The sequence below is a fragment of the Ochotona curzoniae genome, unplaced genomic scaffold, assembly GCF_017591425.1.
Source record: "Ochotona curzoniae isolate NIBS_2020 unplaced genomic scaffold, NIBS_Ocur_1.0 contig_908, whole genome shotgun sequence".
Lineage (NCBI taxonomy): Eukaryota > Metazoa > Chordata > Mammalia > Lagomorpha > Ochotonidae > Ochotona > Ochotona curzoniae.
The window spans coordinates 17688576-17714327 of NW_024466607.1; the positions used below are offsets into that span (position 1 = coordinate 17688576).

At 51.9% G+C, this 25752-nt stretch overlaps 2 protein-coding genes across 2 annotated transcripts in view; both read right to left on the bottom strand.

Annotated features, from left to right (window-relative positions):
* Positions 1 to 12921, bottom strand: part of LOC121165774 (store-operated calcium entry regulator STIMATE) — a 39508-nt gene extending 26587 nt beyond the window's left edge. Inside the window, exon 1 of the mRNA XM_040994620.1 lies at positions 12666 to 12921. Coding sequence (XP_040850554.1) covers positions 12666 to 12825 — 160 coding nt within the window. The 5' untranslated portion in view covers positions 12826 to 12921. The remainder of the gene's footprint in view (positions 1 to 12665) is intronic.
* A 5472-nt stretch (positions 12922 to 18393) lies between these two features.
* SFMBT1 (Scm like with four mbt domains 1) overlaps positions 18394 to 25752 on the bottom strand; it is an 88516-nt gene continuing 81157 nt past the window's right edge. Inside the window, exons 18-21 of the mRNA XM_040994621.1 lie at positions 21616 to 21794; positions 21276 to 21521; positions 19684 to 19812; positions 18394 to 19024 (exon numbers count right to left, since the gene is read on the bottom strand). Coding sequence (XP_040850555.1) covers positions 18884 to 19024; positions 19684 to 19812; positions 21276 to 21521; positions 21616 to 21794 — 695 coding nt within the window. The 3' untranslated portion in view covers positions 18394 to 18883. The remainder of the gene's footprint in view (positions 19025 to 19683; positions 19813 to 21275; positions 21522 to 21615; positions 21795 to 25752) is intronic.

The following is a 25752-nucleotide window of genomic DNA, read 5'->3' on the forward strand; positions in this document are numbered from 1 at the left end:
CTTAAAACACAGCAAACACTCCCAGCTTCGGGGCTCAGCTGAGCCCACTGCACTCCACTCAGAGTGCAAAGCCTCGGCCCTGACCCAGGCCTGGAAAACAGGTGTGCGATGATAAGGTGGGAACCAGGCAGTGAGGAAGGTCCATGTGTGGAGGATATGCGAGGTCCACAGGGGCCAAAGCAGCAGCAGCCTGTGTCACATAGCAGCTATGCACGCCTAGCACTGGAGTGCAACCCCCCACATGTGAATTCTAGCACTTTTGAAATTTATTTAATTTGAAAGGCAGAGTTACAGAGAGGGAGATGGGCAGGGACAGGGAGAAAGGGAAGAAAAAGAGGTATTTTCCATTCACTGCTCCACTCCCTAAATGGCTGGAATACAGCCAGGGACCTGGGACTCCTTCTGGGTTTCCCATACAAATGGCAAGGATCCAAGCATTGAAAAATCTCTTGCTTTCTCACATGCATGAGCAGGGAATTGGGTCAGAAGTGGAGCAGCTGATACCTGAACCGGTGTTCATATCAGATGCCAGCTTTGCAGGCAGTGACATAAGCAGCTAAGCCATAATGTTGGCCCCTGAATTCTAGTTTTGTCACTTCCAGCTATCACAACCTCAGACACACCAATCTCTCAGGATGTCAGCTTTCCTAGGCATGGAGGAGGAGTTGATGATAAATAAATGAGTTAATACTACAGAGCCCTCACATGACTTACAGGGAGCCCCCACAACAGCGACTCAGGACTGGCCATGGCGTCCTCTGTCCTTCCCAACCACAGCAGGCTTCACAAAGAACAGCAAACCCAGATTCTATCATCGCAGAGTCTCAAAATACGTCACTAAAAACGACTTAACACTCCACAGGGGAAAACTGTATCCTCTCAGGGCAGACACCCACGGGAGTCACCCCAACCAAGTTTCCAGGGATGACTCTTCCACAAGGGTATGGATCACAGAGTCACTCACATGTTATCCTGCCAAAGATGCATAACCCGGACACAACCCAAGACAGCGCCACACAGACCTGATCTGGATTGTCCTGCAAAACCACCAGCCTCTCCTCGGCAATTGTACTAGGGCCAGCAAAGACGGAAGACCTGGGCAAGACCACCGGAGACCCGAGGTGTGTTTGGTTACAGAAACTAATGTCTGTATCCTCACAAAACACCTGCTCCTGGTGAGTGAAGAGGATGCGGCTCCTGGTGCCCTCCCACAGCCCCAGGACCTCGCTGCTCAGGAACAGGCTTGATGGACAGCAGCATTTCCCTAGAACACCATGGGGCAGTGTCAGCTTTAGTCCAGGGCAATGCTGGGCTGCAGGGGCTTGAACTGTTACTTGGGGCGCATATCAGAGTGCTGCTTCTAGTACCAGCTGTTCTGCTCCCAAACCAGCTTCCTGCTGAAGTATCTGGGAGGATAACAAAAGATGAACCCAATATCTGGGTCCCTGCCACCTTTGTTGGAGACCCCAAAGGAGCTCTTGGTTTCTGGTTTCAGCTGCGGTTAGACCTGGCTGTCACAGCCCACTCCTTCCCTGCTCTCTCAAGATCACTCTGCCTTTCAACTAAAGAAATCTACCTTCAAAAAATGAGATGCAACTAAAAGCTTCTTTGTACAAATGTTTTGAAATCAAGGCACACAAGGGAACTTCCAAAAATTCAGGAAAATACATATATGCCATATATATATAACTGCATGGATTTCAAAAATTGTCTGCACCAAGTTAAACTTAATCCCACTTTCCCAAGAGCTTTCTGAAGCTCCCTTGCATGTGGCAGCATAGATCTGACAGGCGGAACAGCTGCTGGCACAGAGGGGCAGGGCCGGGTAGAGGCCACATGTCCCACAGCCGGCAATGCAGAAGAGCCACCTGGCCTAAGGTCACTGGGGAGTGTCTCTGAACATGGACAGGCTGCAACCAGGTAGGCAGGAAGGGGAATGGGCCTGACAAGGCCTAGGGCTAGCAGCCCTGTTGGTGACACCCACAGCCCAGGAAGAGCTTGGCAGAGGAAGCGGCAGTTGGCCAGCCATGGGGACCTGGTGATGCTGCAGGATGCAGGCTGCCACCTGCATCCTGGGCTAGGAAGGTTCACATCTTAACATGACGGCAGCTCCAGCTGGCCAGCATGAGGACATGGGGCTATCGGGTATAGGTCCACGGCTCAAGGGCTGGCAAAGGCCATCAGATCATGCACCCCTCCACAGGTGAGGCCTCCTGTCCCTTGGGCCTCAGCTGGAGCCTGAGCTCTCAGCCAGGCTGGCCTGTTGTGAGGGCCTCCGTCATAAGGAAAGCAAGTTCTCATTACGAAACAGCTGCACGCAGCATCATATGCCCCTACATAGTGACACCTGAAAACCAGCTCCAGAGCAAGACTTCAACACGTGTCCTGGGCATGTCCCTGAAGCCATCTGCCTGTTCAGGAACCTAAGTAAGTCATTTATTTAAATATACATTGAGAGGAAAAGCAACATGCCATTCTGATAAAATTTCGGCCCATAATGGCTGGGATTCTTCACCAAGAAACCTGAGGACAGACAGATATAGCCAGGGTTCTTGACAGATTTTTTTAAAAAGTACCTAAGTCTTCTTAGATTGCTTCTGCAGCACCCCAGCACTCATGCCCCGTTTAGAGCTGCCCTGTGCTCCAGATGCTTGATGGCTTGAAGCTCTGAGCCAGGGAGGGGCAGCCATGGAAACAGGAGACTCAGAGCCACGGGCTGCCCTCCTTCTGAGTCCTAAGAGCCCACTCTGTGCATGGGCAAGGAGCAAAAAGAAAACACCAGAAAAGTTTTGATGCTTGTCAAAGGTCTATCTGTGACAGGAGAAGTCACAAAAACCTGAGGCCAAGTCCAAGAAAAAGAGTGGGGCAGGTTCCCGGCTTTCCCACCTTCCTCCATGACCCCACCTCTAAGACCCCCAGGAAAACCACCTCCTGGGGCCTACCGAGCCAGGCAGCTCACTTCTCGCCCCTCCAAGGTGGCCAACATGCATGCCCACTGGGTAAAGACGACCTAAACCAGATGGAGTGGTGGTGGGGGGTGGGATCAATCTGGCCCTAACCCCCAACCATACAGACTTGAGCAAAGACTCTTGTTCTCATGGGCACAATGGCCGTTTCAGCAGGAGACAAGATCTCCAGAACATGCTGAAAACTGCGGTTCTTGTTCCAGACATTCCACAGCAGAGCCTGAGCCTGCCAAAGCCCAGGGCCACACTCAGCGTGGGCAGTGACAGCTCCCAGGACATGCCTGACCCAGCGCGGATCCCTGTGGCCACAGCTTTACCCCAGCTTTCCTGCCTGTGTGCAGCCATCAGGTGCACCTAAGAAGCAAGGCTGGGAAGCTGGCACACTCAATAGGCTAATCCTCCACCTGCAAGTGCCAGCATCCCAAAGAACTGCAAGTTTGTGCCTCAGTTGCTCCTTTGACCCAGCTCCCTGCTTGTGGCCTGGGAACGCAGTGCAGGACGGCCTAAGTCCTTGGGACATTGCACCCTGTCACAGACCCAGAAGAAGTTCCTGGCTCCTTGCTTCAGAATGGCTCAGCTCTGGCCATTGTGGCCACTTGGAGAGTAAACCAGCAGTTTTCTCTCAGCTCCTTTTTCTCTAGGAATCTGCCTTTCAAATAAAAAGTAAATAATTAAGAAAAAAGATGTAAAACAAAACCAAAAATACAGCGACAGCAAGGCTGACAAAGAAAGCCAGGGCTGGGAGCGTCACCACCGACATGTGTAGAAAAAGGCACAGCCAACTCAGCTGCTTCCTTTATTGCCCACAAGCAAGGCCTCCAAGGTCACACTGCCTGGCTCTACCGCTCACCAACTGGGTGACCTTGGCTGGGCTCCTCGCCCTCTCTGGCCCAATTCCCTTATCTAGAAAATGGAGGTACCATGGACACCTGTTCCCCAGAGTGGCTCTGGCTGGCACTGAGCAAACACTACATAGCTGCCCATGTCTTGTCATCATCCATGTCAGAGGCTCTGCCAGCAGAACAGGGGGCTGGAGGGTCACAGGATTTGGCCTCAGGGGGGGATAAAAAAGTGGCATGATGAAGTGCTTTAAAAGGAACACCGTTGGAGACGGCACTGGGGCTCAGCAGGTTTAGGCAGTCTGCGACACCAGCATCCCAATCTGCATTCTGGCTGCTCTGCTTCTGATCCAGCTCCCTGCTAATGACCCGGAAAAGCAGCAGAAGATGGCCAAGTCCTTGGGTCCCTGTACCTATGTAGGAGACTCAAGTAAAGTTCCTGGCTTTCACATGGCGCAGCCCTGGCTTAGCCCTGGCTTTTGTGGTTATCTTGGGAGAAAACCAGTCTATGGGAGATCTCTCTCCCTCTCATTTCCCCCACCCTCTCTGTAATTCCCCTTTCAATTAAATCAGCGAATATCTTTTTTTTAAAAAAAAATGCATCAAAGAAAGGTTTGCAAAGCAACAGCACAGATGGAGGATGAGGCAGCGCAGATCCTCGCTGCACACTATCACTCTAATTCCCCAGGCTGCTGTGTGGGTGCTGGAGGAGAAGCCTGCAATGAAGAAGGTGCTCCCTGCACCTCTCCACGCATCCTGCCTCCTTTCTGGGATCCCTCAGTCTGTGCTCTCCAGCCCCGGAATTGAGCACTGGCCCCTGCCCATTCCATGCTTCTGAGGCGCCAGCGTGAGCTCAGCTCCACTGCTAGCATGTGCGCAGCTGGACACAACCCCTAGGCCATAGGAAGAATCGCTCCCCCATCTTCTGTCCATCCTGCCTGCTACGTATGATCCTCTTCCATGCTGAACTGGGATGACCTGTCATGTACCTGTGGCCACTTGGCAGGGCATCCCCCCATGGAGCACCCAGTACCACACCTAACAGACCCTCACAGCCCACTGTGTTTGCGCTCTGGGGGCAGCATCCTGTCTTACTGACCTGTTCTTCTACAGCCACTGGAAGTATCCAGAGGGATGCCCACACAGAACAGGTTCAATGGTTCTCAAACAAGGGTGACTCTGCCTCCCTAAGAAACAGGTGGCAGCGTCCTGTACCATCTGGGGTTGCACATGCCAGGATGTGAGGCAGCATAAGACAGAGCACGGACTGCCCTCACCACCAAGGACCATGTGGTCCCAAAGGCAACAGGGCCAGGTAGGAAAACTCAGAGCTGTCAGGTAGGAGCCTCGGGGCGACTCCCCCGCCCCTCTGCACTGGTGAAGGAGACTAACTCTGGAAACTGCAATTCAGCTCTCTCTCACATAGGGTCAGGGAAACCAACTCAACAGTGGTGCTGTGGAAATGCCCTCCTCCCTGCTCCGGCTGTCAGGGCTACAGCGCAGGGCTGTGCCTCACTGGCTGCTCCTTGCCCGAGGGTTGCTCAAGAAATCTCCACTAAGGCCCCAGCCAGAAAGGGAAACCTCTGATGCAACTCACATGCAGGGCCTTCAACAAGTACATGGAAAACACTTACTCCAGAAAAAACAACCAACAACTATGTGTGGAAATCAACATGGTTTTAAAAAATGTTTATTTATTCTTGCCCTACTTGAAAGACAGCATCTCCTCTCTCTCGGGAGGGGAGGAGTGTTCTTCCATCTGTTGCTTTACTAGACTCAATACAAGTCCCCCACGTGGTCCTGAGCATTGGAGTCAGTAACTGCTGCCTTCCAGGTGCATTGGGAGGAAGCTGGATCAGACCCAGAGCAGGTGGACTCAAATCTGGCCGTCAGATATGGGATATGGGCTTCCCAAGGGGCAGCTTAACCTTGCCTCACAATGCCTGCCCTTCAAAATTGTGTCTACACCAAAACACACTTGTCTTTTAACTCTCTCCCTGCCCACAAACTTTCTGAAGTGCCCTTAGTATGCGCGAACTGGCTGGCAAATCATTTTACATTTCTTTAATGCTATCAACAGCCATGAAATGACCGGAACCTCACACTGTGGACCTAAAAAAATGATCAAAAAGGAAAATCAGAATCATTCAGCTGGGGAAAAAAACAAGGAGAGGCAGCCACAGATATAGAGGGGTCAGAAGAAGGTGCCCTCAGTGGACAGAGGGGTGGACAAAGCAAGGTGGGAGCCGAGAAGACACTGGGTACCTGGTGTCTTGGGCCTGGGTCCCACTCAAGTGCTGCACCTGCTCACCAGACTACACAAAGCCTGCTCATGCTCCTCTCATTTGCCAAATGGAAACAATTCCTTCCACCCAGGGTTCCCATGAGTTCATCAAGACTGAGCGCAAGAGCCAGCACTTGGAGGTCTCTAGAAGAGCAGCTGCCAGAGCCGCACACTGACTACTACTGAAACCTGGGGCAAAATAAAGCCAGTGGGGGCAGGGCAGCGGGTTAAGCTGCTGCTTGACAATAAGAGCATCCCATACCAGAGCAATGGGTCGAACCCTGGCTGTTCTTTCTGATTGAGCTTCCTGCTAACATGCCACTTTAGGGAGCAGGTAATGGCCCAACTAGGTCGGTTTACTGCCTCCCATGTGGGAGACCTGGACGAACTTCTGGGCTCCTGTCTGACCCAGTCTTGGCTGTTGAGGTTATCTGGGGACTGAGCTACCAAATGGAAGATCTCTGTCACTCTGCCTTTCAAATCAGTCATCGTCAAAAAAAAAAAAAAGAAAAAAGAAAAAAGAAAAAAGAAGGGGCCAGTGCGATAGTTCAGCAGCTTAAAGTCTTCACTTTGCACACACCAGAATAACATCTGAGCGCCAGTTTGTGGAGCGCCTGGCTGCTCCACTTCACAGCCAGCTCCCTGTTCATAGCCTGGAAAAGCAGTACAGGATGGCCCAAAGCCTTGGGACCCTGCACCTGCATGAGACACCAAGAAGCTCCTGGCTCCTGGCTTTGGATCAGCTCTGGCTGTTGTGGACACTTGGGGGGGTGAACCAGCAGACAGAAGATACTTCTGTGTTTCCTCTTTGTAAATCAGCCTTTCTAATAAAAATAAATAAATCTTTAAATTTTTTTTAAATTTTTATTTGAAAGGCAAATTTACACAAAGAGAAAGAAAGTGATCTTCTACCCACTGGTTCACTCCCTAAATGACAAGAGCAAGTGCAGTCCAAAGTTGCAGAGCTAGTCCCACCCCCCGCCCCCGCTTTTTTTTAACCATTATGCACTCTAGGAAGAAGGCCAAAGGTAGAAAAAGAATGCAAACAAGACAGACAGGGAAATGTTTAACCTACTCCAGAAAGGCAATTACTTTAGCACTTGTGAAATGTCCTTCTATGGGACTCCTAGATGCAAACAATGAGACAGCAACAGGGATCACTGGGTGCCTGCACACCCCCAGAGGGTCCCCCCAAAACCCAGCATCCTTAGAGGCACTCCTTGTGGTCCCCACAGCCCATGGGAAAGAAGGGATCACCCTAGCATCCTGGGGAGGAAACTACTGGCCATGTTGCTCTAGGGCAGGTGCCTGGTCAGACTGAATCTGGGACCTGGGATCCTGCTATTTTTAACGACTTATAAAATTTCTTCAACTTCTTCATGCTAAAGAGTTCTGCCAGGGACTTTAAGCAGATCATTAAGGTGGCAGAGGCTCACAGGGCCACCCCTGGCCATCAGAGGCCGGAGTAGTCCGAGAAGCCTACATGGTGGAATTATTCCACAACTCAGAACTGTCCCCTCTCTCGGACAACTTCCTTTTTGCCCTGAGTTTGCTCCAAATGAGTGAAGTTAGATCAGCATTACGGAGCAAAGCTACCAGATAAATCGGCACTTAAATAACCTGAAAGTTTCTAAACACGCTGTCCCTGGTTGAGCCAGTCAGCAAGCTGGCATCACCTACACCACTTGGCCCTTGGGCACAAGGCCACTGTGGGACAGAGGGACACTCTTTCCTTGGCTGGCCCTCTTGAGGGAGGAACGGACATGGACAGGCAACTGGTTGTACAGCCTCCAGTTCCAAACGGAGCCACTGCTGTCTCTCGTAGTTTCACTAGGAAGGACTGACCACCGAGCGAGAGGGTCCTGGGAGTCCAGCGAGCAGGCAGAGGCTCTCAAAGCATTAGCACCTGCCAGAGACTGTTCCTTAACTGAGGAGGAAAACGCAATGCACAATTTGCAAGGGAGAGGTGTCCCCTTCAACAGCACGGAATTGCCTGTCCCCACCCCCATCACTGACAGTGGGACAGCCCCGATGTCACACACCTCCCAGTTGGTAAGCAACCCACAATGTAGGGTGCTGCTTATGCACTATTCTTGCCAATGAAAAACTTGAATCCAATTGCTCCAGCAGATCCAAACGCAGAAAACAGCTCAAATACCAAAATAAGGCAACACATGGTAACCCAAGAGCACAAGCCAGACACGCTCCTCAAGTGACTTAAAAATGGCCAGACACAGTGTGTGGACCTCGACTGGAACATGGTTCTTAAGAACTGAGCTTGGGCCCAGCGCGGTGGCGCAAGTGGTTAAGGTCCTCGCCTAGCACGCCCGGGATCCCATATGGGCGCCGGTTCTAATCCCGGCAGCCCCGCTTCCCTTCCAGCTCCCTGCCTGTGGCCCGGGAAAGCAGTCGAGGACGGCCCAAGGCTTTGGGAACCTGCACCCGCGTGGGAGACCCGGAAGAGGCTCCTGGCTTCGGATCGGCATACCATCGGCTGTTGCGCTCACTTGGGGAGTGAGTCATCGGACGGAAGATCTTCCTCTCTGTCTCTCCTCTCTGTATATCCGCCTTTCCAATAAAAAAATAATAAAAATAAATCTTTAAAAAAAAAAAAAAAGAACTGAGCTCCTGGCTTCAGATCAGCTCAGCTCTGGCAGTTGTTGTGGCTACTTGGGGAGTGAACCAGTGGATGGAAGATCTTTCTCTGTCTCTCCTTCTCTCTGTAAAATCTGACTTTCCAATTAAAAAAAAAAAAAACTGAGCCATAGGAGATTTGAGATTTTGTGGGAAATGTGAATATGGAGGGGATATTAGTTGCTGTTCCAGATTTCTTGATAGTTTTCTTAGGCCGTTATGTCAGAAGCTGTCTTTATCCACAGCAGACTCAGCTGCTAGGAACCATCACAGGACTCCCCACTGAGGTTAAGCTCCCAACGCTGGTATAGAGCCTGTGACTAGACTTTGGGCTTCAGGAAAAAAAGCTGTCACTTCTTGGTGCTAATAGCGTTTCCGTAAAACACTGACACATTTCTTCCAGTTGGCTGCTCTCTCTATCTGTGCCACGAAAACAGGCCAACTTAACCCTAGCTCCCAAAACACCTGCTCTGTTTCACACCAATTCTGCCTCCACCTCAGCTCAGAGCCCTGCTGTGCAGGGTGGAGGTGGCCCAGGCTTGCTTTGTGCTCACACAACCTGAGAATAAACACTCTCTGTGCCAACACACACACAGGCCAGTGCCGACCTTGGGCTAGCAGCAGGAGGCTCCCCCGGCACCCCAACTGTGTGCATACAGGCCTGCCTGGCCCAGCTCTGCTGTAATTCTAATCTGAGCGATGCTGTGGAGTCTCAGGCTGCGGCCCAAGTCACCCAGGCAGGAAGAAGTGCTCGGCAGGGCAGTACTGAGCCCCAGGGTGCACAGTGGTCCTCTCTCCAGCAGACACAGTCACTGCCAGCGACTCCCCAGGAAGCCCAGCATCAGAAACTGTTGCGTGAGCTAGCATCTGAGTCTGTAGTGGTCTCTGCCTGTTCGTGGAGGACACCTAGGCTAGAGCCTCTGGGAAGCCAGCTGGGCTAATGGGGCGAGGCCGGCATGTGACACTTCAAGGGTGGGATCCTGCAGCGAGTTTCTGGGGCCAACAGAAGAGGCTACACGTCTGATGACTCTGAGCTGGCTGCAAGGGATTCCCACTCCCCGCTCCCCACCAAGGAAGGCATCTACCAGTGCCTGGAAGATAAATCCTTGTGCAAACCACATCCTCCCCAGAGACATGTCCTCCACACAGCTTCCTCTGGGACAAATCTTCCACACAGCAATTTGTAGGTAAAGAAAAGCAGGTTTTTCTGGGCACAGGGCATCAAAAGCAACTAAGGGACCAGCATTTTGGCACAGTGCATTAAGCCAGCACTTGTGACACCAATATTCCTTAAACATCCCACATCCATCTCAGATCACAACGCTGGTTCAAGTCTGGTTGTTCTGCTTCAAATCCAAAATAACGCACCTGGGAAGGCAGCAGGGGATGGCCCGGCAGGACGGGGAGTTTCTGATAGTAACCTTTGGCCTGGCTCAGCCCGTGGCTGTTGCGGGCATTTGGGAATGAACCAGTGGATGAAAGATCTCTCTGGCACTCTGCCTTTGAAATACATACATAAATAAATCTGTCTTTTAAAACAGAAGCACAGAGACAGTGGTCTGAGGAGTGGGTGACATCAGAGCTGTGAAGTGAGGCAAGCTCCCCCACAGGTGCCTGGCAGAGGGGCCAAGAAGGAACAGTGCCTGGCATCAGAACCAGGAAGCCCGGAGGGGCGAGCCGGTGCTGGGTGCAGGGCTCCAGGGACACAACAGGACAACTCTGGCCCCAGAGGGGACAGGCCTGTCAACCTGCCCAGCCGGGACTGATGGTTATCTCACTTTGCTTGAAGAAGACAACGGGATTAGTGAAGGCCACAGTGGCCTTATCTTAACACACCCCACCCCTCCACCCCCTCTGAGGGCTGTCAGGGAGGCCAGGGCTCCGTGCCCAGGGGACTGAAAGTCAAGGGCAGAGCCAAGTAGTTCACAGAGATCTCCTGAGGCCACCTCCAGGCCTCTCTTTTTCCCCTGGCAAAGTTCGCTCTAAGGTGTCAAGCAGCCCCCTTGTTCCCTCCTCTTCCCAGCAATTCAAAAAGGCAAAGGCCAGGTTCTAGCTCAAGTGCACCAAGAAGTCTGGAGAGAAGAAAGGCACTTCCTGGCCTGGGGGGGGAGGGGGGTTCCAGTGAGCAGGCTCCTCCCCACAGCCCTGGCACCTAGGCCTGCTCCATCCATGATGCTCTTGCTCTCCTGTCCAGGGCACACTTTGCTTCCCAAGCCTATCACTCCTCCCTCAGGCTGTCCCACCCCTGCCAGTTGTTTCCATAAGTTCTGTCCATAACCGGTCTTAACACCAAACATGACTCTACATCTCAACCACAGCGGGATCGGCACCTGCGTTCACACTGAAGCTTACCAAGAGCGTCCCTCGAGACTGACAGGGCCGGCACGGCCGCTGGGACACAGGCAGCTCAGCACACCTGGCTGAGTCCCTTGCAGGCACATTTCCCTCTCAGAATCACGAGCATCAAACCGTCAGGGCCACAACAGGCCAAAGTTAGGCTAAAAAATCCTGAGTTAGGAAACAAAAAATCCAGCCTCCAGAGAGAAAGAGAGAGGCAGGCTGGCGAGTCCACGGCATTGGGGAGGGTCGCCGGGAGTTCTCAGAAGCTCTTGGGACACACACACACACTCACATGTTGGCAGCTAGCACGGTTGAGCTGCCACAAACGATGGCTGTGGGCACAAGTGCCTATTTGTCCAGCAGAGAAAATAGCCAGCCGGATGGTGGTGGTGATGGCAAAAAAATACACAGTTGTGCCCATATTGCAAGATCGTCCCCAAAGTCAGGCTCACCCAGAGCCTGGGCGAATTCACCCAAAGAAATGCCACGTTGACAGATAAGTATAGTGGTCACACACTGGCTACTGGGCCCAGCAAGGTACACAGCTGCCAGGGCCACCCAGGGCTGCAGGGGCACACTTTCTGCAGGAAGTTTGGTGAACACGGTCACTGCACAGTCATAACCTTTCCTTCTCCCCTCTAAGGCATTCCCAGGGACACTGTTTCAAAGCCACAGAACACGCACACTTGAGTAAGGGGAGAGATGTGAGTCAAGAAAATCACTCAGCCACCAGTTCTTATAAACCCACCACAACAGCGCAGGGCTGCTGGCAATCCAGAATGCCATCTGGGGTCCCCTATGCCTCCAACTCTGTAAGAAGGGGTCCTGGTGGCTCAGCACTGGGGGGTCTGGATCTCCCCGGGCCCTCTGAGCCACCCGTGCCAAGCAGGGAAACGTGCGATACAAATAATCAAAATGGGCCGCCCGCACTTCATTAGGAAAGCTGCGGTGGAGATGACACAGGTGGGCCTGCTAGGGAAGGAAGAAGGGAAAGGCACGGGAGGCGGTGACCCAGGCGGGTCTCGCCTCGACCAAAAGAAAAGCAAGGCTACTAGGGGGGCAGAGGGACCACGGGTGTGTGTATGAGCGCGCAGGTGAGGGGTCGACAAGACAGGGAAGGAGAAGCATGTGAAGGCCAAGCCTTGTGGAGTGAGGGTGCGGAAAACAGCCCAGCATCTGGCCGAGGTCTTATAACAAGTGGGTTCCGAACGCTAACCGGGAGCTTTTCACCAGATGTACCAAAGAGGACGATGGCTCCAGGCCGGAGAGAGGAGTTCACCCTAATTCTCGACCACAAGGTAGGAGGGGCGACTGAGGCTAGCACTTCACAGACCAGTCAGCTGGAGAGGAGACACTGACCCACACTGACGCCGCTCGAGAGGGTGAGGGGGTGCTCGAGACCTTGAGGCTGGGGGTGTCGCCGCCCCCCACCCCGGGAATGCCCAGCTTGGAGCTCGCGGGGCGAGAAAGGTTCTATTCTGCCCGAAAGCCACGGGAACCCAGGCCCTAACTCTTGCGCCCGGGAGGGTCTCCGGAGCGGAGCTGGGCCCGAGGCTCTCCGCGCAAGGCCTCAGGAAGGGGCGAGAGGGGTCCCAGACTCACGCATCAACGTGCTGAAGGCCACGACGCCGAGCAGCCCCTGCAGGAAGATGCCGAAACTGTGCATGAGCGCGCCGCTCTCGCAGCGGCCCGCCCCGGCCGCCGTGGTGGAGGGCGGCCCGCCCGGCACCCCGCGGCTCGCGTTCCCGAAAGGGCCCTGCATGGCGGGCCTGGCGGGAGAGGCGCGGGGCGCCACGGCCCGGCCCGGCCTCGCTGCCTGCCCCGGGGCCGCGTCGCCGAGCCCGCAGCCGCGGGAGCCCGAGCCGGGGAGCCGGGACCTCCGCCCGCTGCCGCCTCGGCGCCGCGCGTCACCCGACGTCTGAGATCGCAGCGCACGATTGGCCCTGCGCGGCGCGGAGAGGCGGGTCCCTGCGCTCCGAGTCTCCTTACCCCCCGCCTCCCAGGGGCCGGGGCTCCGGCGCGGCGCCCGAGGGGGTCCCGGCCGCGCAGGTGAGACGGGCCAGGTGAGCTGGCGCAGCGCGGCGGGTGGGAGGACCCCCGAGTTCCAAGTCGGGATTCCCGAGCCGGGGCGGGGAATGGAGAGGGGGTGCTCCACTCACTTTGCCTCCGAGGCGGCTCTCCTGACGTACCTTTGAGGATTTAAAAATACTTCCTGGGCTTCATCCTCGGAGAGATTCCGATTCAGCAGTTTTAGCCTGGAGCCTCACGGTCTTAAACCTGGATTATTCCCAAACGGGTGATTGAACCAGACAATCTATAACTGCACACGGGCGCCTTCCTTTCAGACCGGATGTTTGGCATCCTTCGACTTCTGCAAGCCCAAGGCTCATCTTAAATTCAATCAAAGTCCCCGGCCGATTCTCTCCAGCCGTCCCTCTGCAAGGTGAATTCAACCCCAGCGCTTCCGTTTAAACACTCCTCAGGTGGACCCCTGGAAGATGGGTGTGCGCGTGTCCCCGCCTTGTTCGCTTGCGAGACACCTACACTTGGAACCCAAAGCGCAGAAAGCCGAACGGCTGGAACGGATTGGGCTCCAGCATCGCCCTGCATGCAGACCCTCACCCTGTTCTCTCACCTGTCCTGCAGCTTTGAACTCCCATCCTCCCAGGGCTCCACCAGCCCCTTCTGGCTTCTCTCGGACACCGCTTGTTGGGGCTCCACGTAGTAGGACCCCAGTTGTCTCTGGGGAGAACGTGCCCACTAAAATAACCCCCCAAAATTCCAACCGAAGGCTCCGTGCTGCCCAGTAGCTGCCTGATTATGCAAAGCAGTAACTGTGCAGGTCCTGAGGCTCGGCCGTCTCTGAGTCCTGGCTGCCTCGGTGCGACTCTTTCTCCCCTGCTCCCACATTCCCTCTTGTGGTGCTGTTGTGCCAGAACTTTGTGGAGTGCTGAGTGAGGTGGTTGGACATGCATCTCCCTTCAGGTGGAGTGTGAACCTCTCCAAGAGCAGAAACATCCTTGTTCCTTTACTCTCAAATGCCCGGAGTGTTCTGGCCTAAGAGACTAGGCCACAAGATGCTTTTAAATTGAATTTTAATGTACAGAATATAAAAACTCCTCAACCTTTGACCATGACCAACACAGAGAATCAGGTTCAGAAAATAACTGCGTAGAGGAGAATCTGAGTTGCGGGAATGTCTGGGGGGTGTGTGTGCCTACATCGGGAGGGTGTCCACAGTTCACAGTACGTCTTCGGAGGACACCAGTGTGGTGTGCCTTCAAGACCTGGAGACTAGGGCTGGGCGTGAGGAGACCCTGAGGTGTTTCTACACATAGTTCAGAGAGAAGAGCATCGAAGGCTCAGATCCCCAGGTCTGCAATAACAAGTGCTTTCTTTTTTTTTTTAGCTTCATCAAAACATGCTTTTTCTCATTAAATTCTTTAATGACTCAGATCATACAGTAGCATAATTTTCTTTAAAAAGGTTCTTGATTTCCTTTTTCATTTTTAAAAAAAGATTTTATTTATTTGTATTACAAAGTCAGACATACAGAGAGGAGGAAAGAAAGAAAGATCTTCTGTCCAATGATTCACTCCCCAAGTGAGCACAATGGCTGATGCTATGCCGATCCAAAGCCAGGAGTCAGGAACTTCTTCCAGGTCTCCCAAGGGGTGTAGAGTCCCAAGGCTTTGGGCTGTCCTGGACTGCTTTCCCAGGCCACAAATAGGGAGCTAGATGGGAAGTGGAGCTGCCGGGATTAGAACCGGCGCCCATATGGCACGTTCAAGGTGAGGACTTTATTCACTAGGCCACGCCGCCAGGCCCCCTTTTTAATTTCTTCAGCAACACATTAGTCATTCAGTAGCATGTTATTTAACTTTATGGTACTGTAAGTTTCTTTTAAGGGGATGTATTATAACTGTATAATGGAGACCATCATATTCAGTGGCATGTTGTTTAACTTCATGACATTGTAAATTTCTGGTTTTCTTCCTGTTGCTGGTTTTTATTTTTTAAATTATTTTCTTAAAAGATTTATTTATTTATTGGAAAGTCAGATATACAGAGAGGAGAAGAGACAGAGAGGAAGATCTTCCGTCCGATGATTCATTCCCCAAGTGAGCGCAACGGTCGGTGCTATGCCAATTCGAAACCAGGATCCAGGAGCTTCTTCCGGGTCTCCCACACGGGTGCAGGGTCCCAAGGCTTTGGGCCATCCTCGACTGCTTTCCCAGGCCACAGGCAGGGAGCTGGATGGGAAATGGAACTGCCAGGATTAGAACCGGCGCCCATATGGGATCCTGGCACATTCAAGGCAAGGACTTTAGCCGCTAGGCCACGCCACCAGGCCCTGCTGGTTTTTATTTTGTGGCTTTTCACTCGTGATGATTTATAGTGACTGTAGTGGAGACTGACATGTCCACATGAGGACACACTGTGATGTGCATCTCTACTTCCGGATTGAGAATGGACTCCCAGTGAAATTGTTGGATGTGTCTTGACAATGGGATGCTGGACTCTCTGCCATTGTCCATGCCTGCAATCATGGACTTATGACTGTTGATGAGGAACTATGCTGTTGTAATGATATGGGAGAACTCAGTATGCTTATCCCTGCATTTGCCTCTATTGCCAATCAATCAGCATTACCTGCAGTCACCTTTCCCACATGGTGGTCAGTGGACCCTGCCCTGCACTGCTTAAGAAAGGACAATGAGGTTGCAAAGGAATCTGGGGGTGTAGTCCCTGCAGGATGAAAGAGATAAAAGTGGTTCACAAAGCAAAATGACACAGGGCCGAATACCCACCCTGGAAATACAGGCAGATCTGTAGGTGCACTTAGGGGCCTTCCCCAGGATAGCACAGGGCAGAAATATACTAGTATTGGGCAGCCAACTGTGAGGGCCCAGAAGGATGATGCAGCCCAACAGCCATGTTTTTGTGTTTTTTTCAAGATTTATTTATTCCAAAGTCAGCTACAGAGAGACAGAGATCAATCTTCCATCTTCTGGTTCATTATCCAGAATAAAGTGCAATAGCCAGAGCTTGGCTAACCAAAGCCGGAAGTCAGTAGCTTCTTGGTCTCCCATGTGGCTGCAGCAGCTCAAGCAGTTGAATCATCTATTGCTTTTCGCAGGCCAACAACAGGGAGCTTGATCACCAGTGAGCAGGCTGGACAGCAACCGACACCCAGAAGGCTGCAGGTCCAGCCTCACCTGTTTCTGTGTTGTCAACTGAGGAGGAGAAAATTGATTATGAGAAACTTACCGATCTCAGACAGGCTCAGGCTCCAACTGAAGGTAGAACCCTGACAAATGTAATTCCCTCACACTGCATCTGTCAAACACCAAGAGGCTGGGCTCTCCAGGACAGGTGGTCCCCAAGCCCGTGGACAGGTAGACATGTGCCTGGACACAGCGAGTAGCTGTCCTCACAGCCCAGCTCCAGAAGCTTGTGAGGATGGTCGTGACCCATCTTACTCAGAGAGATATGTGGGACAAGTCCCCAGCCGTCATCCTCTCCTGGGCCGGGTCAGGGAGCAGGCACTGGGTGGAGGTGGGGTGAGTATGACACACAGCTCTTTAATGCAGTTGTCCAGTGAACCGTGGGCCAAGGGCACAAGGGGAGAAATGATAAAGGAAACCCCACCCCTCTGTCCAGCTTTGGGTCAGCTTTCCCCCAGGGGAATGCTGGGTAGGAGTAGATGGTTCTGCCAGCCCTGCCCAGCCACACTGCTCACTCCACCTGAGCATCATGCCTGCACCTATGATGGGAGACAGGGCTAGGTCCTGTGGGTTCTGAACAAGTCAGAGACAAGCACCACAAAATTGCTGACATTATACTTGGTAAATCCCCTCTTACAGGAAGCTCATTTCATTTTCCCAAATGACCCTCACTCAAGGGACCCTTTGTGCCTTGGTACCCCCACAGCTGAGCTCTTGGGGAACAGCCCTGAGTGAGACAAGTGCTCCCAACACCATCCACCACCAGCTTCTTGCTGAGTGCTCCTTAGCAGCACACACATTTGTCTAACCTGGGCACAGCGTGCGCGCGCGCGCACACACACACACACACACACACACACACACACACACACACACACACACACACACACACACACACACACCACACCCAGGGCCTCAGAATGAGTTCAACACACTCACTGAGTTAGATGGAGCTTCTTTCCAGATGCATCTGGCAGCACCCTACACAGAACGCCAATGCTTTAGTACCGGATGTGGCAAGAGGGCCGGCGCTAGGGGTTCACCAATGACCCAGGGTGATATGGTCCAGACCTACAGGTGTTTGCCAATATCCACAAAAATGCAGGAAGGGAGGCAATGAAAAAAAATCACAGTCGGCTTAAGCTTGTAATAACGTTACCTTGTATTTGTAAGGTTTAGCATTTACCCAGTTTGCAGTTTAAAAACATTTTCAAATCAAGATAGGGAAATGATTGGGTTATAAATTTGCAGGTGACCAGGATAGTCCAAATAAATAAATAAATAAGCAAACACACAGTGAAGGGAACCAACCCCCTGGGAGGCCAGCCACCTGGGCAGCACCAGACTAGACACAGCCACAGGCGGGGCTTCTCCCTGCTCCCTCCTGCTACTGCTGGCTGGCCCAGACACCCAGCGGACAGGTTTGGCCAAGGAGCAGCATCAATGTGTAGCTTGGGAAGGAGGTTTCTGAGTACTTGTCCACTTACTTCCCTGCTTTCACCCAGCCATGGACACACCAGGACAGAAGCTCTATGCTGTGTGTCATCCCCAGAAGCGAGCTTTCTCCGCTGTGCTTCTACACTGTGGACCTGGAGATGGCCAGGGAGGAAGGGAACCTGGCTTTGCAGCTGCACACCAGGGACAGGCTTGTGGAAATCAAAGGGCAGACCAATAACCCTAGAGCAAAGTAAACACAAAACATACTTTGCAGACATCCCTCTGGAGAATTGAGAGAGAGAAGGAGAGGGGAAGAGAGCGGTGAGAGAGTGCCATTAAACCAAACACCGGCAGCCCTGGCATCACTGCCTAATGCAGGCGGCCTGAGCTGGGCAACATGGGAACCGCCATGGGAGGAAGCCCCCACTTCCGACCCCCTGCTCAGTCCCTTCCCAAGCTCGTGGAGAGCTCTTGTCATGCTTTGCATGAATGAAGCAAACAGTGTTTTCCTTCCCCTCCAATTTCTGTGAATAGTTTGGGTATTCACGTTGCTTAAACAAAATGGCATTATACAACCCTTCATACATGGCTGTAAGCTCAATCACCAACAGAGGTAGTAAACAAAGGAACTCGTAAGAATAGACTTTAAAATGGATTTAAGTGTGACCGTACATTCAAAACCCTAGAGCCACAGGCATCCCCAAAGTGAACGGTTTTAATTTAAAAAAGCTTAAAAACACAAGGACAAGGAGGCACTGGTGTGCCTGAGGCACAGTCCAAGTCAGCGCCGGTTTAAAGCTACGTCCTCTCTTTCCAAGCGAGAAAGCAGAGAACACGTCCAACCTCCGACGGGAAGGGACACCAAGAAAAGGAAGCCCGCCAAAAGGTGCTCTCTGGCAGCCTGGGCGGGTGCGTCCCCCAGGCCACTCCACGCACATGACCACTGGCGGGAGAGCCACTTCCAGGCACAGTCCTTGCTTCCTCGATGTGGGTCCTCCTTCCCTGAAAGTGCAAAGAGAGCAGGCTGGCCCCCTCGGGCCCAAGCCTGAAGACAGGCCAGCAGGGCAGGCCATGGTGCAGGGCAGGCCGCAGCGAGGGCAGGCTGGGGCCGTGCCCATTGTGCTTCACAGATGCAGCTCGCTTTGGTTGTCCTCCTCAGTTGGCAAACTGCTCGTAAAAAGCAAACTTGATCCTCTCTATGTGATGGCAGAGCTTGATGGCAGGGCCCAGCTTTAAGTCCATGCACTCCTGCACGGTGGGAAGCGTGAGGAGCAGCAGAGCCTGCCCGTCGATCTCCTGTGAAGGCAGAAGAGACACTATGGTGGGGGGTGCCTGGGAGGTACCCAGGGAGGGCAAGTGGTGGCACAGGATGCAGAGGCCCTGTCCAGGGCCTCAGAAGGAGTACTGACTCTGACCAAGGCCAAGGGGCCTTGTTGCTCAGCACTCAACAGGGCTTCAGTGATCAGAGGGACCTGGGGCGGAGGAGACCTCTTTGAGAGGGCTGAATCTGAATTAGAAGCAGGAACTTGGCCTGCATGCTTTTTCCTAGAACCTTTCAGAGATGCTCAGGGCGGCCCCTCTGCATAGTCACAGCAAAACTTGCTACGGTTCCACTACAGCACTGACACGCTGGGCTTCCATGAGCAGGAGCTTTAAACCAGCCAGCATCATGGTGACCCAACACGTCACAGAGGCCAAGTGTTTTTCAATGAGCAAATCTATTTCAAGCCAGTTATAGGGGATGGAATCATGTTCTCAGGAGGAAGAAGAATGCAACATTGATGCGCTACAACTATGGAACATGCTAAACACACACTTCCAATTGTCTTTCCGCTCCCGAAGCGGAAACGACACCAGTGCTCTTGCTTCAGACTGAGACATCACCTGAAACCCTGAGGACAAACTGTTGCCCACTCCTGTCCAGTCCTCAGCCCCACTCGGGAGGCCCAGCTCACCTGGTCTAGGAAGATCCGTGCTAACGGGGCACAGTCAGTGGACCTGATGAACCGTACTACGTCTGCCACGCTCCACTGCAGTGGGTTGCTGTCCAGGCGCAGCCGCTCAGCCACTTCGAGCCGTATCTCCTTGGGTTCCCACAAGAGTAAAGCACACAGTGAGCACGGGGCCCTCCTTCTCACATAGTCTGCACACGTTTACAGACTTCCAGACAGGATGTGGGCTTTCTCATTTCCCCCCCTCTATTTGGAAGGCAAGAGAGACAGAAATCCTCCATTCACTGGTTCACTCTTCAAAAGCCCAAAATAAACACAGCTGAGCGAAGAACTGGAAGCATCATCCGGGTCTCCTATGTGGTTGGCAGGGACCCAGGCACAAGCACCATCTTCTGCTGCCCCAGGTATGTGCACCAGTGGGAAGCTGGACCCAAAGCAGGTGGTCTGCTACGGGGTGGGAGCTCCCCAGGCAGCAGCTTCGCCACAGCACCCAAGGCTTGCCCCAGAGGGCACATGGGGATGCAAGTCTCCCAGCAAAAGCCCCTGTGTGATGGACACTCACAACAGTGTCACCATTTACAATGCAAAACTCCAACAGGGAAGAATGTACCTCAGTGTTTCAGCACAAATCATTCCAACAATTTACCAGAGGACAGTTTCTAAATCCTCCCTCGGTCCCTTGGCCTGTGTCAGCTCAGTTTCTAGAAGGGTGCTGAGAGGTCAGGATGGCATTGCCAATGACAGGAGAAATCCCTTACGGCTTACACTGATGGAATAGTTTCAGTAACTAGCAACAGTTCTAAATCACTGAACTGCAGACTATTGTGTGTACAAATTTACACACATGGTCATATATGTATGTGTTAAATGTACTGAACAAAATAGCTCAGTAAGAATGGAAAGGAAAAGCCATTTTTTTCGTTAGCACATACATGACAAAAAGTATTAACAAGGCAGCTTTCAAGGCTGAGCACTGTAGCACAGCTAACTAAGCTGCTGCTTGGGAAGCCCATGTACCCTCTCTCCATCCTGGCCTGCCTGGGGGTGAGTCCCACATCTGCTTTCAATCCAGCTTCTTACTAATGCACCTGCAAAGTGACCGATGATGGCCCAAGTACTTGCATTCATATTGCCCACAGAAGACCCGGACAGAGTTCCTGGCTCCAGGTCTCAGCCTAGACCTGCCTCAGCTGCTGTGGGTATCTGAGGAATGAACTAGCAAGTGTTAAGATCTGTCTCCTTTCTTTCAATGTCTGCTTTTCTCTCTGCTTCTTTGTTACCCTTTCAAATAAATAAACAAGCAAAACTTTAGAAGCAAGCAAGCATGCAGGGAAAATCGTACAATTTCCTGGTGTGAGACAACAGGCCCTGGCAAGCAGTGCAGCCTGGGTGGTGCTGTATTTCATTTGACAGCATGCTGGGGACCGCTCTCCCTTTGGAGCTTGGCATGGCATTCCTAAGTCCTTGTGCTAGGACAGTGTCCAGGAAGCCGTGGGAGAGGCTCTGATGCTGCATACAGGCCCCACCAACGGTCAGGTTCTGGGGGAGATTCTGGAGAGGGGCCAGGGAGATGCAGCAGGGAGGACAGACAGTACCTTTGGTGAGGGGGGTTTGTTCTCATCATCAGAGAAGGAGAGTGCACGCAGCCCCCTCTGCCGGGCCTGTCTGTCAGTGGGCAGCGAGGCAGACACCTCACTCTGGGCTGGGGAGGATGAGCAGGACTTCTTCTCGGATGTCTCTGACTCCTCCTGGAGCTCGTCTGGCTGCTCCGAAGTGCTGCCATCACTCAGCGAGTCGTCCTCCCCTTCATCGGGGTCATCCTCATCTTCACCCCCACTTCCCTGGAAGAGGGGGAGGGAGAGGAAGACTCATGGAGGCACGAAGCCACAAAGCCACCTGCTGGTGGCGGAGCAGTGGCCCCAGTCCACGGCGTACCTGGGGAGAGCCTGCTGGGGTGTTGTCCACAGATGCCGAGCAGCGCTTCTTCTTGTGAACAAATACGTTTTTCCGCCTCTTTCTTCTCTTACTGGCTTTCTTCAGGGCACAAGCTAAGTTACTATGCCCCCCAGGTGGCCTTCCAATTCTTTTATTTTTCTTTTTTCCATAATAGTGTGCTAGATACAGACAACAGACAAATGCAGCAACTTTGTTACTTCTGTGCTTGAACTGCAAGAGATTCTGTGAGCTGGGTGGGAACCAGGCCACTGCTGCATCTCATTAAGGTATGCATTCCACACAGTGGCCTACACGGGTCTTGGACCACACGCCATCACCTGCACGAGCCTCTCCCTGTCTCCTCCCGCCCAGGAAGTCCCCAGGCATCTCCTCGAAGCAGTCCTGATCCCGACTCTGACCTCCACAGGCTGGAGCCCATGGTAAGTGCTGGCTCGGGTGTGAGGGCCCCACACTCTGTACTTAGGTTGTTGTGCAGCACACCACTGAACGAATGCAACAGTCTGTTACTTTTTCCTACTGGTGCACAACTGAGCCATTTCCCACATTTTGACTATCATTAAGTTGCAATCTACATTATTGTGTAAGGCTTTTATTAATTTAAAAAATCAAAACTATTTTTTAAACATTTGTTTTACTAAAGATTTCAAAGTTATTTATTTATTTATAGGTTTACTTATTTTTATTGGAAAATCAGATATAAAGAAAGAAAGATTCTTCATTCACTGGTTTATTCCCCAGGTGGCCATGACAGCCAAAGCTGAGCTGATCCAAGGTCAACAGACAGGAGCTTTTTACATGTCTCCTACATGGGTACAGGGTCCCAAGGCTTTGGGCCATCCTTGACTGCTTTCCCAGGCCACAAGCAGGGAGTTGGAAGGGAAGTGGAGCAGCCGGGATACAAATCGGCATTCATATGGGATCCCAGTGCATGCAAGGCGAGAACTTTAGCCACAAGGCTATCACACTGGGCCCAGATGTCAAAGTTATAGAGAGGATACCTCCCACATACTTGTTCACTCCTCAAATATGATGCAATGGCCAGATCTGGGCTAGGCTGAAGGTAGTAACCAGGAGCCTCCCCTGGGGTCTCCCATGTGCGTGTAGGGAAACAAAGCTTTGGGCAAGCCTTCACTGCCTTCTCAGGACAACAGCAGGGAACAGATCAAAAGATGAACATCCTGGACTTGAACCAGTACCCATTACAGGATGTCAGTGCTGCAGCAGGCAGAGGATTAGCCTACTACCATTGTGTTGCCCTTGTAAAGGGTTTTTTTTTTAAAACAATTTTATTATTATTATTATTTTATTTACTTGAAAAGGAAAGAGAAACAGAAAGACAGAGATCTCCCATCTACTAGTACATTCTCTAGATGCCCAGAACATCAGGAACTGGGCCAAAATTAGGAGCTCAAATCAGATTTTCCATTTTAGCGACAGAAATCCAATTACTTGAGTCAACACCTATTACCTCCCAAGGTGAATATTAACAGGAAGCTGAGTCAGAAGCAGAGCAGGCTGGGGGTGGGGGGACCTAGCATCAGGGTGCAGTGTGTTAAGTCAATGCTGGTGATGTCACCATTCCATATGAGTGCCAATTCAGCTCCTGGTTACTCTGCTTCCTATCCAGCTCCCTGCTAATGTGACCTGGAAAAGCAGAAAAGGATGGCCCGAAGCCTTGGGACCCTGCACCCATATGGACCCTAAACCCATGAGACCTGGATGGAATTCTTGGCTCCTGGTTATTGCGGTCATGTGTGATATGAACCCTTGAAGGGAGATTTCTTTTTCTAACTCTGCCTTCCAAATAAAGAAATCGATCTTACAAAAACAAACAAAAACCCAAAAAACAAAAACCAAACAACCACCACCAAAAACAAAAATAACACAAACCTACAGCAGCTGCGACTTAAACCCACACTCCAATATGGGATGCCAGTGTCGTATGCTGCGCCCCAACACCAGTCCTCCCCATTTCCCAAGGCTTTTACTGGGCTTGTCTCTATATAGCTGGATAAATAGTTAGGGGTGGAATCGTTGTATGACAGGTAGCTGGACAACTTACTTAAGAAGAAACTGCTAGTTTTCCCACACGGATGTACAGTACCTCACTCCAACCAGCAATGTACACAACACAATTGCCCTAACTCAGCCAACACAAACTGCCCACCTCTCACTCTTCCCAGTACAGCAGGTGTGTAATGATTTCTCACTGTAGTTCTGATCTGCACTTTCATGATAAGACTTTCACTGCATACTTTTTAGTATTTTTTTTTTTTTAGAAATCTTTCATGAACTATCACCATCTAATTTGACTGTATTTGGTTTCTTTTTATGTGAGGTATAGCTAACCTAACACACAGTCATCTTCACATATATAACTCAGTGATGTTTGTTTATCTGCCAGGCAAAGAGAGAGACAGGGTTCTTTCACCTAATGGTTTACTCCCTAGTACCTACAATGGCCAGGCTGGGCCAGGTCACGGCCAGGGGCCTAGAACTCGGTTTGGAGCTCCCTCATGAATGGCAGTAACCCAGCCATTGGAGCCATCACTTGTGATCTCCCAAGGTGCACATAGCAGGAAGCTAGACTCTCACATGGAGCTGGGACTCAAACCCAGGTACTCTAATGTGGATGTGGGGGGCGGTCCCTGGCATGCAAACCCTTACCCTTGATGGTATTCAATGTGTTCACAGGGTCATGCAACCACCATGGGCTATAACCTAAACACTTCTCTCAATTATTGTGCTGCGGGAGTTGCTGCTATATTCCAGGGACAAGCTCTTGATGAGGAATATTGCTTCCACACTAACTCTCCAAAAGTCTTCAGGACTCACAGGAGTTAGGGAGTTTGGACTATAAATGACGCCTCAACCACACCACACTGTCAAAAGTGTCCTCTGAGTCTGTGTTCCCCCACTCCACTCCGCCCAGTTCCATAGAGGGAGAGGGACAGGCACTGTCAATGCAGTGCAGAGAGAGCCTGCTCCTTTCCCACTGTTCACACCAGGGCATCTCTGCTGCTCTCCCTACAGCCCATGCCGGCTCCTGCCTTCCTTCCCTACCATCAGCCAGTCTGTTCCCAGCCCCACATCTGCACGCTGTTGCCTTCAGTCTACTTCCTTGCCGAGGGCGTCCTCACCGCCTGGCCTGCTTCCTCCTCCTGTGCTTGTGCCCCCTGCTTGGCTCCCCCAATGCTGCTCATTTCCCCACCTGCTCCCTTGTTTGTTCTCTGTCTCCCAAAGTTGATGGCAACTCACTGGAGACAGGAGCTCTGGTTTTTAACTGTGCTCCAGTACTGGAATAGTGGAAGCACACAGAGAGTACTGCCTCTCTGCCTTTCAAATGAATAAAAAAGAAACTTGAAAAACGTAAACAGCATTTCAACTTGAGAATCACACTACAAGACGGGCAGTGAACTACTTACTGCCCACGTGTCTGGCTTGGTGTCATGTGCAGCATCTGTAACTAATGTGCAGCGATTGTAACTAACATGGTATGTGATTCACCCATCTCATCGACAAGCATTGTAGGAAGCATTTACACAGCTTTCTACAGGGGCCAGATAAACAAACATTTTATGCTGTGGGTCACATGATCCCTGTTACATATTATTTCTTTTGTGGTACTCTGATTTTCAAGAATTCTTTTACACCAGCATCATGGCACAGTGGGCTAAGATGCCAACTACAATACAATTCAGCGTCCTATATGGGCACCAATTCAAGTCCTTGTTTCTCCATCCACTCCCAACTCAGCTCCCTGCTAATGCACCTGGGAAAGCAGCAGAGGATGGTCCAAGTGCTTAGGCCCCTAGATTCATGTGGGAGATCTGGGAGAAGCTCCTGGATTCAATCTGGGCCACCCCTGGCGATTGGGGTAATTTGGGAAGTGAAGCAGTAGATGGAAGGTATATCTCTGTCTCTTCTTCTCTTTTTCTCTGTAACTCTGCCTTTTTTTTTTTTTTTAGATTTAATTTTTTTTTTTAAAGTAAGACATACAGAGAGGAGGACAGACAGGAAGATCTTCACTCCACAGCAATGGCTGGATCTGTGTTGATCTAAAGCCAGGAGCTAGGATCTTCTTCTGGGTCTCCCACATGGGTGCAGGGTCCCATG